Source organism: Tamandua tetradactyla, chromosome 1 (assembly GCF_023851605.1).
Source record: "Tamandua tetradactyla isolate mTamTet1 chromosome 1, mTamTet1.pri, whole genome shotgun sequence".
Lineage (NCBI taxonomy): Eukaryota > Metazoa > Chordata > Mammalia > Pilosa > Myrmecophagidae > Tamandua > Tamandua tetradactyla.
In genome coordinates this window covers 182213920-182230075 of record NC_135327.1, presented here as the reverse complement: position 1 = coordinate 182230075, position 16156 = coordinate 182213920, and the positions used below count along the sequence as shown (strand labels likewise).

Sequence of the window (16156 nt, the reverse complement as noted above, 5' to 3'; positions counted from 1 at the left end):
GAGGATAAAGAGAAAGTGCACAACAAACAAGCACCAATAAATTAGTTCTGTCCTGTGAACCTGAGGAAAATATATTTTTGGAAGCTTTATGGATTTAAAAAGTTAAACTAGTTCAATCTGAGACTATGTGTTCTAAAATAGTGCACTCTAAGCAAGACCAAGACAACCTTTTCTTACCTTGGCGAAGATAGTAAATCACTAAATTTAGCCTAGCTTCAGGAATGACATCAACAAGGGGAGGTAAAACCTGCAAAGCCCCTTCACCTCCTCGGAAAACAACCTAAAGACAGAGAAATCACATTATTGTGAGAATAAGTATGTCTATATGTCTTAGTAGAAATAATTAAGAAGCTGCTTTATATGACTGGGTACATAATATCCAGTTAAAATAGATGTAGAATCAAGAATGCATTAAGAATTTTTATCTTTCGTTGAATTTATTATTATTGCCTAACAATTACCTGTGCTTCTTGCTCTCTCTCTCCTTTCCCCCCTTCTCTGCTCTTGATCCTTCTTAACAGCTTTGATATATCTGAATATTTCATTTTTTACCCTAAAACATACCTTCACTATGACTTTCTATACTCTTAATTTTTTTCATAGAACTTATCACTACATTTTATAATTGTTCATCTGTGTTTATCAGTTACACCCACCAGAATATAAGCTCCATAAAACAGGAACTTTGCATTTACTGTGCACTCCCAATCATTAGAACTGTGACTAGTATAGTAGGCACTCAGTTGCTTTTGAATGAACATGTTTTCGAAAAGCTCTATATACATATGAACTTGCCCTCATTGAAAGAAAGCTATTATCTAAATCATAGTAAATTATATAAAACAAAACAAAATGGAAAAAAGGCATGATTATTATTGTATATACTTCCTTTTCGCCTCATAACTGCAGAAAACTTTTACCTAAAGTACCCAATAACTGATAAAACTGTTTCTAAACAGATATTCTATATTAAAACCTCCATGAAATAATCTATATCTCCTTTCTGGATGTGTTTCCTCATCTTCAAATGGCAGTGATAATGTCTACCTTTCAGGGTTATGATGACAATTAAATAAGTTCATATGGACTAAAAAGCATTGCATATAGTAGACAATATTTCATTTAATTAATTCAGTAAGTACTTATAGCACCTACTATAAGCCTGGTACTATAAAAGGCACTGGGGTTACAGGAGGAACAAGTCCCTCCTGTCACCATGGAGGCTATATTCAAGTGGGGAGAGACCTTCAAAAAGCAAACAAATAAATGTTGTCAGGTAATAATAAATGCTATAGAGAAAAGTTTAAAGAGAAAAAAAAACCTCCATGAAAGGACAATTTATTTTGCTCACTGTTGTACTCCCAGAGTCTAGCACAGTGTCTGGTACATAGTAAGTTGTTTCACAAATAAATAAACAGAAATCAAGGTCATCAGGCATGAACCACCTAATCTCTTCTTTCTATCTCAAAATAACTATTTGGTCATCTTTCTTTTGTTCCGCCTTGTGTGAATGTTCCTTTTTTGGGCCAACTTTAATTCCTTCACCTGTCTTCTTGATTTCATGACTTGTAACTCTGTCTGGAATTTGTTTCTCCATTCATCACTGTATCTTCGAAACTCCTGAAGCCATGGTTCCTTTACAATTTTAAACATACCCAAAGATTTTTGTTACTTGAAAGATTTACTTGGTCCTGTTGCTCCTTCTAGATAATACCCTATTTTTCTCCTTTCTTTCATTGACACACTTCAAAAGTCTATGGGTTACTATTTCTACTTTCTTCTTGTCCTCTCACTTCTTAATCTCCCAGAAAACTGGCTTTGGCTCTCAGCACACAGGTAAAGTTACTCTCAGAAGTCCAAAATCAACCCCTTTAACTAAATTCAATAGGCTTTTCAAAGTCGTCTTGCTCCAGATGTGTCAGTAGTTTTGACACTAATAACCATAGGGCAACAATAAGAAAAACAGCTCCATTTATTAAATGCCTACTATGCACTAGGTACTTTGTGAAGTAACTTATAAAACACATTACTTCATTCCTTACCAAAATAAAAAAAGGCAGGTACTGTAATTTCTCCTATTCTATATTTGAACTCTGAAATCTAGCAATGTTAAGTGACTTCCCCAAAGTTATAAACTAGTATATGGCATAGCTTGATTTTCAAGTTCTGACTTCAAATGTTGATGGTATTAACAACTATTTATATTGCCTCAGCATTTTTCAGGTTTCTTTTTTTAATTATAAAAGTATTATGTGTTCATTGGGGAAAAAAACATTAACAGTATTATAAAAGGAAAAAGGAAATTCCATATTTTCATCTCTCTTTAAGTCTTCTCTTGAAGGATAGATAGTCTGTATTTACTATCTGATTTTCTCCTTCCAGTCACATATACATATCATGGTTTTTTACCTTGGCTATACATTATATCCACTTGGGAAACATTTAAGAAAAATACTGATAGCTCCCCAGCCCAACCATTGAATAAGAATTTCTTGGGAGTTTTCAAAACTTGTCAAGTGATTATAATGTGTAGCCAGAGTTGAGAACCACTGCTTTAAATGACATTCCATTATTTAGGTGCTTTTCCTCACCTGCTCTTTTCTATCTCCTTTGTTGATTCTTTCTCCTCCAACCCCTTAAATATAGATGCCTCCTTGGAACCATAGTGTTTTTTGTTTAATCTTTCTTTCATTTTTTACTGTCAGGACTCCAGCAATCATGTCTCTCATGATAACACCTAAACCTTTTCCCATCTTAATCTCTCCCCAAACTTAATTTCAGACTACTATATCTAACTCATCATTCTCCACAAAAATTAATCTGGCTTCAATATATAAACTAGATGAGAAATGAAAAGACTGGTGGCAGGAGCCCACAACAGAAAGTTTGCAAATAAAACTATCTGTAAGGAAGACCTTGATTAGAGAGGAATGGAATGAATATATGACATTGCCAAAAAACAATTAAAAGGATTTAATGACTGAGTAGATATAAGGGATAAACAGAAGGGAAACTCTAAACTGGCTGTGGTTTTAGCATGGGTACTGGGAGAACTGGAGTGCTAAAGTCAGGAATAGGGAAATCAGAAGGAAAGCTATAGCTACTATTATCTGCATTTTTAAATGAGGAATCTGAGATCAGCAATATTAATTTTCTCAATATCCCTCATATCTGACTTGAAAGTGGCTACTCTATATCTCACTATACCGAATGGCCAAGAGAATCAAACTTACTCTGAACCTGGGTTTTTTATTCATTTATTTATTTATTAGCACTGGCCATCATAATGCATCCCTAACCCTAACAACACCTACTCAACTTTACTTTCCATTATTTCCCAGTGTCAATCAACTTTCTGTTCCAGTAAGATCAATGTGCTCACTTCCTTTCCATGTCATTCTCATTTTAATTCTATGTCCTTGCCTAAAATGAAGCCTCTAAATATCAGTCATTCTTTAAAAACCAGCTCAAGTTTTACTTTCATCAGAAAATCTTTCCAATTTATTCTAACCCACAATGATATATTCCTTTATCTTTGCCAAAAACAGACAAAAAAGAACTCCACTGGATCTACACTGCTTTGTGCTTCTTTCTAAATGTTTTATGTATGTATTACAACCCTCCCAAAAGGATTTCCTTGAGAAAAAGGATTAATAGCTAAAACTTTTTCTCTCCTACACAGCAAGAAGGAGTTCCCTTGGAGCAGAGTGATATTTGCTGGATTATCTCCCTTTACTCATCTTTCTAATTGCTGTGATGTACCAAAGTAGGGTAGGACTCAAGTCATCAAGAATGGAATCCATTATTCACCAGATTGTGCCTGATAAGTTCTTTAGCAAATTCAAAGGAAGAAGAAGCATTGTCCATCAAGCTTTTGAGTTCTGCCTGAAATTTAGAAAGAAAAGGATTATAAAAATGGGAATTGTATATTCTTATACTACATATTTGCACAATACTTCATAATTTACAAAGAAGTTAACATGCTATTTCACTTGATCCTCATCACCCTAAGACATAGTTAATATAATTACTATCACCTCCATTTTAAAAATGAGAACATTGAAGTTTATAAAAGCTAAGTGATGTGAACCTTATATTAAAGCGGCAAGTTTGAAAACCAGCAAACACAAGTCTGAAGACTTCAAGAGTAAGTTTTTCCTTTCAGTGTCAAAGGTGATAAAGGAGCTAGAACTTTAACAACTAAGGTTGTTTCTTCAATCTGATCATTCATTTATATCCTGAATTGTCACAGTACCTCCTTCCTGCTAAATTGACCATTATTTATATTAATACAATTCAAATGCCTTCTTCCCTCTATTTTATTATCTGATCTATCAGATCTCTTCTGTATTCTCTCGCCTCCTTAACTTGCCTTAGGACAAATGGCCAGCTGTTTCCATTTGTTCACTAATCTCCCTCCTCAGCTTTCAGCTATTCTACCTACCCAATGCATAATTTGAGTGATCCTTCCCTTTCTTTTCTTACCTACATTAATGGGTAGCTAAGGTCATCTGGATAAGATCACTGAATTCTTGATGGGACTCACTAATCAGTACAGGCACATTCCACCTACTCTTAACTTGGAGTGCATGTCTGCTCAGCAATCCTCTTATTATTTTCTTCTCTTTGTCCACAGCAGTAATTTCAAAGTTTGGAGTAATATTAAACTAAATAGCCTAATATCAAACTTTTTGGTCTCAACTTCTAAAAAATTATTAAGGACACCAAAGACCTTTTGTTTGTGTGAGTTACAGCCCTCAGTATTTACTGTATTAGAAATTAAAACAGAAAATTATAAATATTTGATAAGAAAATAATAAACCATTAAATGTTAACATAAATAATTTTTTTTGAAACACACACACACACACACACACACACACACACATATACACACACACAAACTCTATTTACCCAAACAAAAATCTAGTGAGAAGAATGGCACTGTGTTAGGTTTTAGCAAATCTCTTCAATGTGTGGCTAACAGAAGAGAACTAGATCGGCATATTTGTATCTGCATTCAATCTATTTTGAAATCACACTTTTTCTAGAAACCTTAACTGTAAACTTGTGAGAGAATGGGAGTGAAAAGGTGAAAATTTTTTAGTATTATAAGAATAGTTTTGATGTCAGAACTAGGGTGAGGCAAGTGATGTACCTAGGTCACAAAATTTAAGAAGCCACTCGCTCAGGTTTGTGCAAGTGGTGTAAGTACTGACTCAAATTTTGTACTCTAGGAAGTTTGTTTGCCTCTATCTAGTCACAGCCTGCCCCATGGACTTCCAGAAAGAGCCTCAACAATCCCAGGGGTCCCTAGACCACACTATAAGAACTGCTGCAAGTGTTCTTTCAGTGTCCTCCACTGAAAACAAGATAAATTATTAAAAATTATTAAAAATATTTTCTTCTTAAATATGAGATGAGTTCACAAGAAAGTAAGGAATTACAAATGCAAATATGAAGGGGGAAAAACAGAATCAAAAAAAATAAGCAAGCATGAAAGGCATTTTTACCCTAAAGGCTTTACTGATTCTATCAAGTCAGAACCTTTATTTGATAGTTTTACCAGGTAACAAGGACAAAAAGCAAAGTCCAGGGCCTGTATGAAGTGGGAAGACTAACAAGAGACCATCTGTATAATAAGATGGGAACCCCAAGGAGCTACAGTGACAGTGAAATGATGAAATGGAACTAGAACATCACTTATGTATAATCATAGCCCAGTCAGGATCCAATGGACAGTTCATCTTATGCCTTGAATTTGGTTTAAGGTGGTTTTCCCAGGTTCCAGACAGAGTAAATGAATATATTTAGGGAGGAAAGTACCTTCATTGCAGGCCTCAAATTATTCCTATAAATAATTTTTCAGATACTGTGTTCAGCACAGTCAAATAACTTGACATACAAAGGCGGGAGAACCAGGAGAAATGAGAGAAACAAAATTAAACTCATAACGACTTTATAAATTCAAATTATCAAAGTCAGATCATAAAACAACTGTGTTGACAATTTTATGAGTGTAAGAGACAAGCACAAAGGTAGAAAACAGGAAACTTAGAAAGTATAGATAAAAAATAGAACCACTAGAAATATGAAATACAATAAATGAATTTAAAAGCTAAAAGGCTAGGACTGACAACAAATTAGACACATTATAAGAAATGTGATGAGAATGGGAAGATAGGCATGAAAAAATTCTCCAAAGTGTAGCATGGAGAAATAACAGCAGAAAAATATAGAAAAGAGGGAGGTGGTAAGAGACAAACATACAGTGAAAAGACTTAACATACACTTGTCTGAATTTTGAGGGAAATATGAGAAAGGATATAAAGAAGAAAACTCTGAAAAGACATGGCTGAGAATTATCCATAACTCATGAGAAACACTAATCCATTAATTCATCAAATGTAGAAAGGACAAAATAAATAAATTTACACTTAGTTAACATCATAATGAAACTGCAGAAAACAGAAGACAATGGGAAAATTTTTAATGAAATTTTTTATTATTAAAATAATGGATTGCTTTTCAAATAAGGTTAGATTGATAGCTGACTTCTCAACATAAAAATGGATCCAGGCGACAACAGAATGATATCTTCAATGTGCTAATTTAGTATCCTACACCAAGTGAAAATATCTTTCAAGAACAAAGGCAAAATAAAGACATTTTCAGACAAACAAAAACTGAGTGTGCCACCAGACCCTCACTAAAGCAAATTCTGAGGGATATACTTTAAACAATAGGAAAGGATCCAGATGGAAGATTTGAGCTACAAATAAGAATAAAGAGGATATAATATGATATTTCAGTATGTTGGTAAATCTAAATGAATATTGACTACATTTAGGAGCAATGTTTTATTTTGTTTTAATTACAGAATTAAAATGTATGACAAATAGCATGTTAGTTTGGAAGGTAGTAAAAGAAGTTTAAATGTTTAAAGTTTTTTATTGTATAGGAGGTGGGTAAAGGTATTAACATTAAATTTGGTTGTATTAAGATTTCTGTGGTTGGGAAAACCCCTAATACTGTGTCAAAAATTAGGGACACCCAAATCAGTAGGCCAAGCTGTAGATCTTGAGCTTTGTTCTTGTGAAGCTGATATATGTAGTGGAGAAGCTTAGACTATCTCTGGGTATGCCTAAGAGTTACTTCCAGAGGACCTTTTTTGTTGCTCAGATATGGCCCCCCTCTTATCTAAGCCCAACTCTGTTAGGGAAATCATTGCCCCCACCCCCTCACATGGGACATGACATCCAGGGGTGAAAGTCTCCCTGGCAGTGTGGGAGATGACTGCCAGGGATGAGCTGGCTCTGGTACCACTGTATCAAATAAAGTATCAGTGGCTGAGAGAGTTCAAATAGAGTTGAGAGGCTACTCTGGAGGTCACTCTTATGCAAGCTTCAGTTAGACATTGCTACCTATCAAAGTTTGCCAAACTCCAAACAAAATCATTCCTGATAATCCTAGAGAACACCTATGGCATTATATGAGATTCTACAAAGGTTCCATGCACTAGGGTAACTTTCCAGATGGGTCCCTGGACCAGATAAGTCCTGAAACCCAGAGGGGCTAGCCTCTCCAGAATAGCAACTAGTTCCATCCCCTATCCCATATTATCAAAAACTCCTTCCATGAACTTGGAGAATTTCAGCTGGTAACAGAGACCATCAGGAGATAAAAATAGGGTAAGATATTGGGTAACTGGAGCTGAAGGGATAAAGATTGTACAACAGGACTGACTGTAAAATTCAGAAATGGATAGCACAATACTACCTAACTGTAATACAACAATGTTGGAACACTGAATGAGGCTGAATGTGAGAAGGATAGAGGGAGGAGGACTGGGGGCACAAATGAAATCAGAAAGAAAGACAGATGATAAAGACTGAGATGATATAATCTAGGAATGCCTAGATTGTATAATGATAGTGACTGAATGTACAAATTTTAAAATGTTTTTGCATGAGGAAGAACAAAGGAATGTCAATACTGCAGGGGTGTTGAAAATAGATGGTAATTAATTTTTAAAAATTTTAACTTATGTGTGAGACTAAAGCAAAAAATGTTTATTTGGTACAAAATTTATATTTTGACTAGTGCAGTTCCCAATATAACTTATGTGAAGAGCTTAATCGAACACCATAGTACTTGGAACCTTGCATAGGGCATGAGATTTTGTTGGTTTGTCCAGAGTGATGCCCCAATAAATCCCAGAGTGATTTGAACAGTGAATAAAAAAGTATTTGCAAAGTCCCCTTGGGGGAATGGTGAGAAAGGGGGAAAATTCAACTTCTCAAGTGGAGATATTCTCACAAGCAGTGGGGACAACCAAAGCATAGACTGAGCCCACAGTCTTGGAGTTTGTTCATCTGAAACTTAACCCCACAAAGGATAGGCTAAGCCTACTTAAAATTAGGCCTGAGTCACCCCCATGAGAACCTCTTCTGTTGCTCAGATGTGGCCTCTCTCTCTCAGCCAACACAACAAGCAAATTCACTGCCCTCCCCTTCTCTACGTGGGACATGACTCCCAGGGGTGTGGACCTTCCTGGCAATGTGGGACAGAAATCCTAGAATGAGCTGGAACTCAGCATTAAGGGATTGAGAAAATCTTCTCGACCAAAAGGGAGAAGAGCGAAATGAGACAAAATAAAGTATCAATGGCTGAGAGATTCCAAACAGAGCTGAGAGGTTATCCTGGAGGTTATTCTTACACATTAAATAGATATCACCTGTTTAGTTAAGGTATAATGGAGAGGCTGGAGGGAACTACCTGAAAATGTGGAGCTGTGCTCCAGCAGCCATGTTTCTTAAAGATGATTGTATAATGATATAGCTTTAGCAATGTGACTGTGTGATTGTGAAAACCTTGTGTCTGATGCTCCTTTTATCTACCTTATTGACAGACAAGTAAAACATGTGGTTTGAAAATAAATAAATAATAAGGGGAACAAATGTTAAAATAAATTTAGTAGATTGAAATGCTAGTGATCAATGAGAGGGAGGGGTAAGGGGTATGGTATGTATGAATTTTTTCTGTTTTCTTTTTATTTCTTTTTCTGAATTGATGCAAATGTTCTAAGAAATGATCATGATGATGAATATACAGCTATGTTATGAAAAAAAGAAGGTTCATATAGTATGTTGATTGGTTTTATTAAAAAAATTTTAAAAAAAGATAACAGGAATATCCTGCATGTAGAGAGAAATTAGGATATATATTTCTAATTAACCCAAAACAAGAACTCATATTAGAAAACAGAAGTCATATTGTTATTCAAAATTGGAATGCAATGTAAACAATACTTAGAAATTTATCATCTTAAATGAATATTGGAGAAGTGCAGAAAAACTGAAAATAAGCTAACCATTTTAAGAATTCAGAAAAGTACAGCAAAACACACTGAAAAAAGACAGAAGGAAAGAAATGAGTACAAAAATTATTGAAACAGAATAAAAATCACATTATTATAGAGATTAACAAAACCAAAAGTTAGTTTTATGAAAGACAAAAAAATTGAAAATGTAAAAAAAGTGGTCAAATTTTTAGAAAATACAACCTACAAAAAATGACAGAAGAAAAAAACAGAGAACATGAATAGTCCTATGACCATGAAAGAAATTGAATAAGTAATTAAAAACCTTCCAAGCCTAGATAGCTATATCAATAAATTCTACCAAACATTTAAGGGAGAAATCATGCCAATCTTAATACAAAGTCTTGCAGACACTAGCAACATATGGTAATCTCTCCAATTCATTTAGTAAGACTAGCATAAAATTTATACCAAAATCTAATAATAGCAGAGTGAGAAAAATGCAAAATTACAGTCCAATTATACTGATAAGTATTGATGCAAAAATCTCAAATAAAATATTAGGAAGCTGAATCCTGCTATATGTGAAAGAAAATATGCCATGATCAAGCTGGGTTCATTCTATCAATGCAAAGTTAACTTAGCAATAGATAATATCTCAATATAATTTACCACAATAATAGATTAAAGAAAAAAATTATATGATCATTTCAGTAGATATAGATTCAGGTGTTGATAAAATTCAACATCCAGTCATTATAGAAACTCTTAGCAAACTAATGCCAGAGAAGAATTTCTTAAATCTGATAAAGGCCATTGTTAAATTTAAATTAAATGTCATATTTAATAGTGAAATATCAAAAGCTTTCCTTTTGAGATCAAGAACATACAAGGGGCAGGCCACAGTGGCTCAGCAGGTAGAGTTCTCACCTGCCATGCTGGAGACCGGGTTCGGTTCCTGCTGCCTGCCCATGAGAAAAAAAAAAAAAACCATACAAGGGTGTTTCAAACATACAACACTGTTTCAGAGGACCTGGCCAGTGCAGTAAGGTAAGAAAAGGAATAAAATCCTAAGAATTGGAAAGTAAGAAATAAAAATGATGATATGATTGGTATGTATAAAATCCAAAGGGATTGATGAATAAATTATTAGAACTAATGAGAGAATCTAGCAAGATTGTTAGATACAAGGTTAATAAATAAAAGTTTGATATAATAGCTAGAAACAGTTAAGAAGTGAAATTCAAAATAATAATCCATTTACAACAGCATAAAAAATATCAAGTTCCTAGTTTTTAGTAATAAATCCTACAAAATACATAAAAGACCAATGCAAAAAAAAGTTGAAAAAATCAAAGTTATAAAAAAATAAAGATACTACATTCATTGTTTGGAAGACAATAATATAAGGATGTCTAATTGTGCTGTGCTTTGAAATTTACTGCTTTTTTGTATATATGTTATTTTCACACACACACAAAGTCGATTGTAATGATAAAAAAATATTTATTTCTTCTAGCCTCCTATATTCTGGAGAACCTAGAAGGAAAGATTTGAGATTAAGGTATGGTTGCCCATGCTCTGGGATCTGTCCTGCAACTATTTGTTGAAGAGTGTTTTGAAAACTATTGCTGTTTTCTTTCTTTGCTTTGTATATATGTTATACTATACAATAAAAAAGTAAAAAAAGAAAAAAATGTAAGGATGTCAATTCTCCCCAAATTCATCTATGGGTTAAATGCAACACCAATCAAAACCCTAACAAGTTTGAGTGTGTTTGAATTTTGATAAAATTGTTTTGCAATTCATATTGAAATGCAAAAGTCAAAGAATAGCCAAAATGTTCTTGAAGAACAACTAAAAGATGGCAGCACTTTCTAGAACCACTGCATATCCAAATTATTTATAAACAGGAGTGATCAATGCAGTATTGCAGTATGGTATTCAGGGCAGGGATAGACAAATGGATCAGCCGAATAGAACCATAGAATTATTTTACATATAATAATAATAATAATATATATATATAAATAGTAGCAGAACAGTGGCAAAAGGATGATCTTTTCAATAAATGATTCTGGGACAAAGAGTTATCCTTATGGAAAAACAGAAATTGAACCTCTGTTTCATGGGCTACATAAAATCAATTCTAGACAGATTACAGACTTAAATTTAAAAAGAAAAACAGAAAACCAAACAGCATACTCCTAAATAACCAATGGTACAAAGAAGAATCAAATGAAAATAAGAAAATACTCTGAGATAATGAGATACAACATAACAAAAATTATGGTACACAGGCAAAGCAGTACTAAGAGGGAAATTTATAAGTATAAATTTTCATATAAAAAACTGAAAAAAGATCCAAGTTAATAAAGATCAACAAAGCTTTAGTTAGACTGACCAAATAAAAAAGAGAGAAGACTCAAATTACCAGTATTAGAAATGAAAGAAGAGACATTACTACCAACCTTACAGAAATAAAAAGGATGATAAAGGAATACTACAATTATATTCCAATAAATTAGACAATAGATGAAATGGACAAGTTCCTAAAAGCACACAAACTACCAAATGAATTCAAGAACAAACAATCTGACTAGATCTACATCAAATAAAGAGATAGAATGAATAATAATTTAAAAATTACCCCAAGGAAAATCTAGGCTCAGAGTATTTCATTGCTTAATTCTCGTAAACATTTAAAGAAGAATTAATACCAATTTTTTCCAAACTCTTCCAAAAACTGAGGAGAAGGGAATACTTCCAAACTCATTCTATGAGACAGTATTAATCCTCATACCAAAACCAGAAAAAGACATCACAATAAAAGAAAGTAACATAACCGATATCTTTTCTGACTATGGATACAAAAATCCACACACACAAAAATACCAGCAAACTGAATCTAGCAGTATATTAAAAGGAACATAAAGATGGCTAAATGGGGTCCTTGGAATGAAAGTATGGTTTAACATCTGAAAAGCAATTACTGTAATACATATATCAATAGAATAAAAAATAAAAACTACACAATCATTTCAAAGACACAGCACAAGCATTTGAAAAAAATCCAACACCCTTTCATAGTAAAAACATTATTAAAAAAAATAGGAATAGAAAGGAACTCCCCCAACCTGAAAAAGGGCATCTGTGAAAAACCTACAGGTAACATCATACTTAATAGTGAGAGATTGGATTCTCCTTCTGATCAGGGATACAAGGGTGTTTGCTCTCTCCATGTCTGTGTTAGTTAGATTCAGTTGTCAACTTGGCCAGGTAAGCATACCTAGTCTTTTTGCTGCAGACATAAGCAAATGGTACCTGACCCTCATCTGTTGCTAATTACATCTGCAGTCAGGTAGGAGGCGTGTCTGCTGCAATGAGTGACGTTTGACTTAATTGGCTGGTGCTTAAATGAGAGATCACAACGTAGCACAGCTAAGCAGCTCGGCATTCCTCATCTCAGCACTTGCAGCTCAGCCCAGGCCTTTGGAGATGCAGAAAGAAGTCACCCGGAGGAAAGTTGTTGGAACCCAGGGGCCTGGAGAGAAGACCAGCAGAGACCATCCTGTGCCTTCCATGTAAGAAAGAACCTCAGTGGAAAGTTAGCTGCCTTTCCTCTGAAGAACTAACAAAATAAATCCCCTTTTATTAAAAGCCATTCCATCTCTGGTGTGTTGCATTCCGGCAGCTAGCAAACTAGAACAATGTCTATTCAACATTATACTAGAGTTTTTAGCTAGGGCAATTAGGCAAGAAAAAAAAATGGTGCTGTATTAGTTTCCTAGCTGCTAAAATACATATCAACAACCGTAATTTATTGGCTCACAGTTTCAGAGGCTTGGTATATCTTAGCAGGGAATCAATCTTTGGCATTCCTTGGCTTTTCTATCACATGACAATGCACATGGTAGCATCTTCTCCTTTCTCTTCTGGGTTCCAATGAGACTTTCAGCTTCTGGTTGCATCTCATGGCTTCTCTCTCTGTGGCCTTCTCTATATGGCATCTAGTAACATGATTAAGACCCATACTGATTCAGTTGGGCTACACTGTAACTAAATAACCTCATCAAAAGGTCCTATTTATAATGGGTTCAAATAGACAGGAATGGATAGGATTGATTAAAAACACATTTTCCTGGGGTACACAATTTGAAGCCACCACAGGCATCTAGACTGAAAAGCAAGACGTAAAACTATCTCTATTCATAGGTAACAGAATCTTATATATAGAAAATCCTAAGGAATCCACTAAAAAGCTATTTGAACTAATAAATGAGATCACAGGATATAGGATCAATATATAAAAATCAACAATGTTCTATTATAGCAGTAATGAAAAATCTAAAAATTAAATTAAGGATTCAATTCCATTCATAATAGCATCAAAAAGAATAAAATACTTAGGAAAAGACTTGAAAGAAGTACAAAGCTTATACCCTGAAAACCACAAAACAACATTGAAAGAGATTTTAAAAGACTAAATAAATGAATAAACAACCAATGTTCTTGGACTGGAAGACTTAATATTGTTAAGAGGCAATACTCCATAAATTGATCTACATATTTATTGCAATCACTATGTGAATCCCAAATGACCTCTTTGTAGACACGATAAGATGAATCTAAAATTCATGTGGAACTGCAAAGAACTCCAATAGCCAAAACAATTTTGAAAAAGAACAAAGTAGGAGGACTCACACTTCCCAATCTCAAAATTTACTACAAAGCAACAGGAATCAAGACAGTGAGATATTGGCGTAAGGATAAACACATAGATCATTGGATACAATTGAGAGTTCAACAATAAACCCGTGTCTATGGTCAACTAATTTTGCCAGGAGTGATAAGAACATTTAATGGGGGAAGAACAGTCTGTTCAACAAGTGGTGCTGGGACAACTAGACAGCCGTGTGCAAAAGAGTGATGTTGGATTCTTACCTCATAGCAGATACAAAAATCAACTCAAAGTAGATAAAGACCTAAATGTAAGAGCATAAAATACAGGGGTAAATCTTCATGAATATGGTTTTGGCAATGGATTCTTAGATATGACATCAGAAGCATAAGCAACAAAAGAAAAAAAACAGATAAACTAAACCATCAAAATTTAAAACTTTTGTGCTTCAAAGGAGATCAAGAAAGTGATAAGATGACCCACAGAATGGAGAAAATATTTGTAAATCACATATCTGATAAGGTTCTAGTGTCCAGAATATATAAAAACTTCTTATAACTCACAACAACCCAATAAATAATGGGCAAAGGATTTAATAGCATTTCTCCAAAGAAGACATACAGATGGCCGAAAAGCACATGAAAAGATGTCCAACATCATCACTTACTAGGGAAATGTAAATCAAAACCATAATAGATTCCACTTCTCGCCCACTAAGATAGCTAGAATCAGAAAGTCAGATAACACGTGTGTATACACACACACACAATGTTAAGTAAAACAAAAGGAGGTGATAATATATGACATCCTATACTCTCAGTTTTCTATATAAGAGCTATCCACAGGATTATCAGGGAAATGAAATAATGGATGTAAAAAGTTTTCACGGGGCCTGTAAGCTAGTCAATTAATACTTATGTGAAAATGTCCTCTATTATTGTCTCTTGGAGTAACCTTAAAAGAGAAGTAGAAATGTATCAAGCAGAAAAAAGAAGGAAGTTGTTCTAGGAAATAGAACAGTGTAGGCAAAGCTATGGCAGTAAAAGAGTATGTAGTATTGGAACAAATACAATGGCTGGACTGGAGAGGTCTACAACAGTAGAGGTTGGCCACTCCTAGGTATATAAAAAAAAGAACAGAAACAGGGACTCGGCCAGATATTTGTACATCAATGTTAATAACAGCATTTTTCACAATAGTTAAAAGATGGAAACAATCCAAGTGACCATCAATAGATGAATGGATAAACCAAATGTGGTATTTATATACAATGGAATATTACTGGGCCATAAAAGGGAATGAAGTTCTGATACATGCGATGACATGGATGAACCTTAAAGACATCATGTTGAATGAAATAAGCCAGACATAAAAGGACAAACATAATATGACTGCACTTTTACGAAATACCTAGAAAAAGCAAATTCACAGGACAGAAAGTAGATTACAAGGTACTAGGGGCGATGGCAGGGGAGAAGGGATGGGGAGTCACTGCTTAATACAGAATTTTTGTTTGGGGTGATGGAAAAGTTTTGGTAATGAATGGTGCTAATGGTGGCAAAATACTGTGAATGTAACTAATATCACTGCACTAGGCAGTGGCAAAGGAGAAGAGGGAATAGGATGCATAAGTGATAGACACTGCTAGATACTGAGATGTAGGGATGAAGGAGAAGGGAATGAAGGATAACTCAGGTTTCTCATACGGTTTACTGAGTATATATTGATGACATTTACCTACAGAGCCATAAACATATTTTAGAGGAGGAAGATGAGGCATTTGGTCTAAAAATTATTTAAGCTAATATAAGGCATCTAAGTAGAGATTATAAGATATTAGATGAAATATTCAGAAGTCAAAATTCTTTTTAGAAGGTCTGATAGACTTAAATATTTAAACAGGTTCTTATATAATCACATTGGCAATGACAAAGGGATTTTAATCAAGAATTATAGATGGGTAAGTAGAGTTTCATAATAACATGAAAAATATAAACTACTTCAAAGTGAAATTAAGTTAAAAACATATTCCCACAGTGGTGTGATGGTGGCTCAGTGACAGAATTCTCACTTGCCATGCCAGAGACCCAGGCTCGATTCTCAGTGCCTGCCCATGCAAGAAAAACAAACAAAAAAATCAAAAAACATATTTC

At 34.2% G+C, this 16156-nt stretch overlaps 1 protein-coding gene across 2 annotated transcripts in view; it reads right to left on the bottom strand.

The window, feature by feature from the left end:
- IFT56 (intraflagellar transport 56) overlaps positions 1-16156 on the bottom strand; it is a 112208-nt gene that overhangs the window by 61211 nt on the left and 34841 nt on the right. The window contains exons 8-9 of one of the 2 annotated variants that reach the window (XM_077144733.1): positions 3811-3885; positions 178-280 (exon numbers count right to left, since the gene is read on the bottom strand). In XM_077144733.1, the coding sequence (XP_077000848.1) occupies positions 178-280; positions 3811-3885 (178 nt within the window). Of the gene's footprint in view, positions 1-177; positions 281-3762; positions 3886-16156 lie in introns of those variants that run through there. The other variant, XM_077144758.1, reaches the window with a different exon arrangement.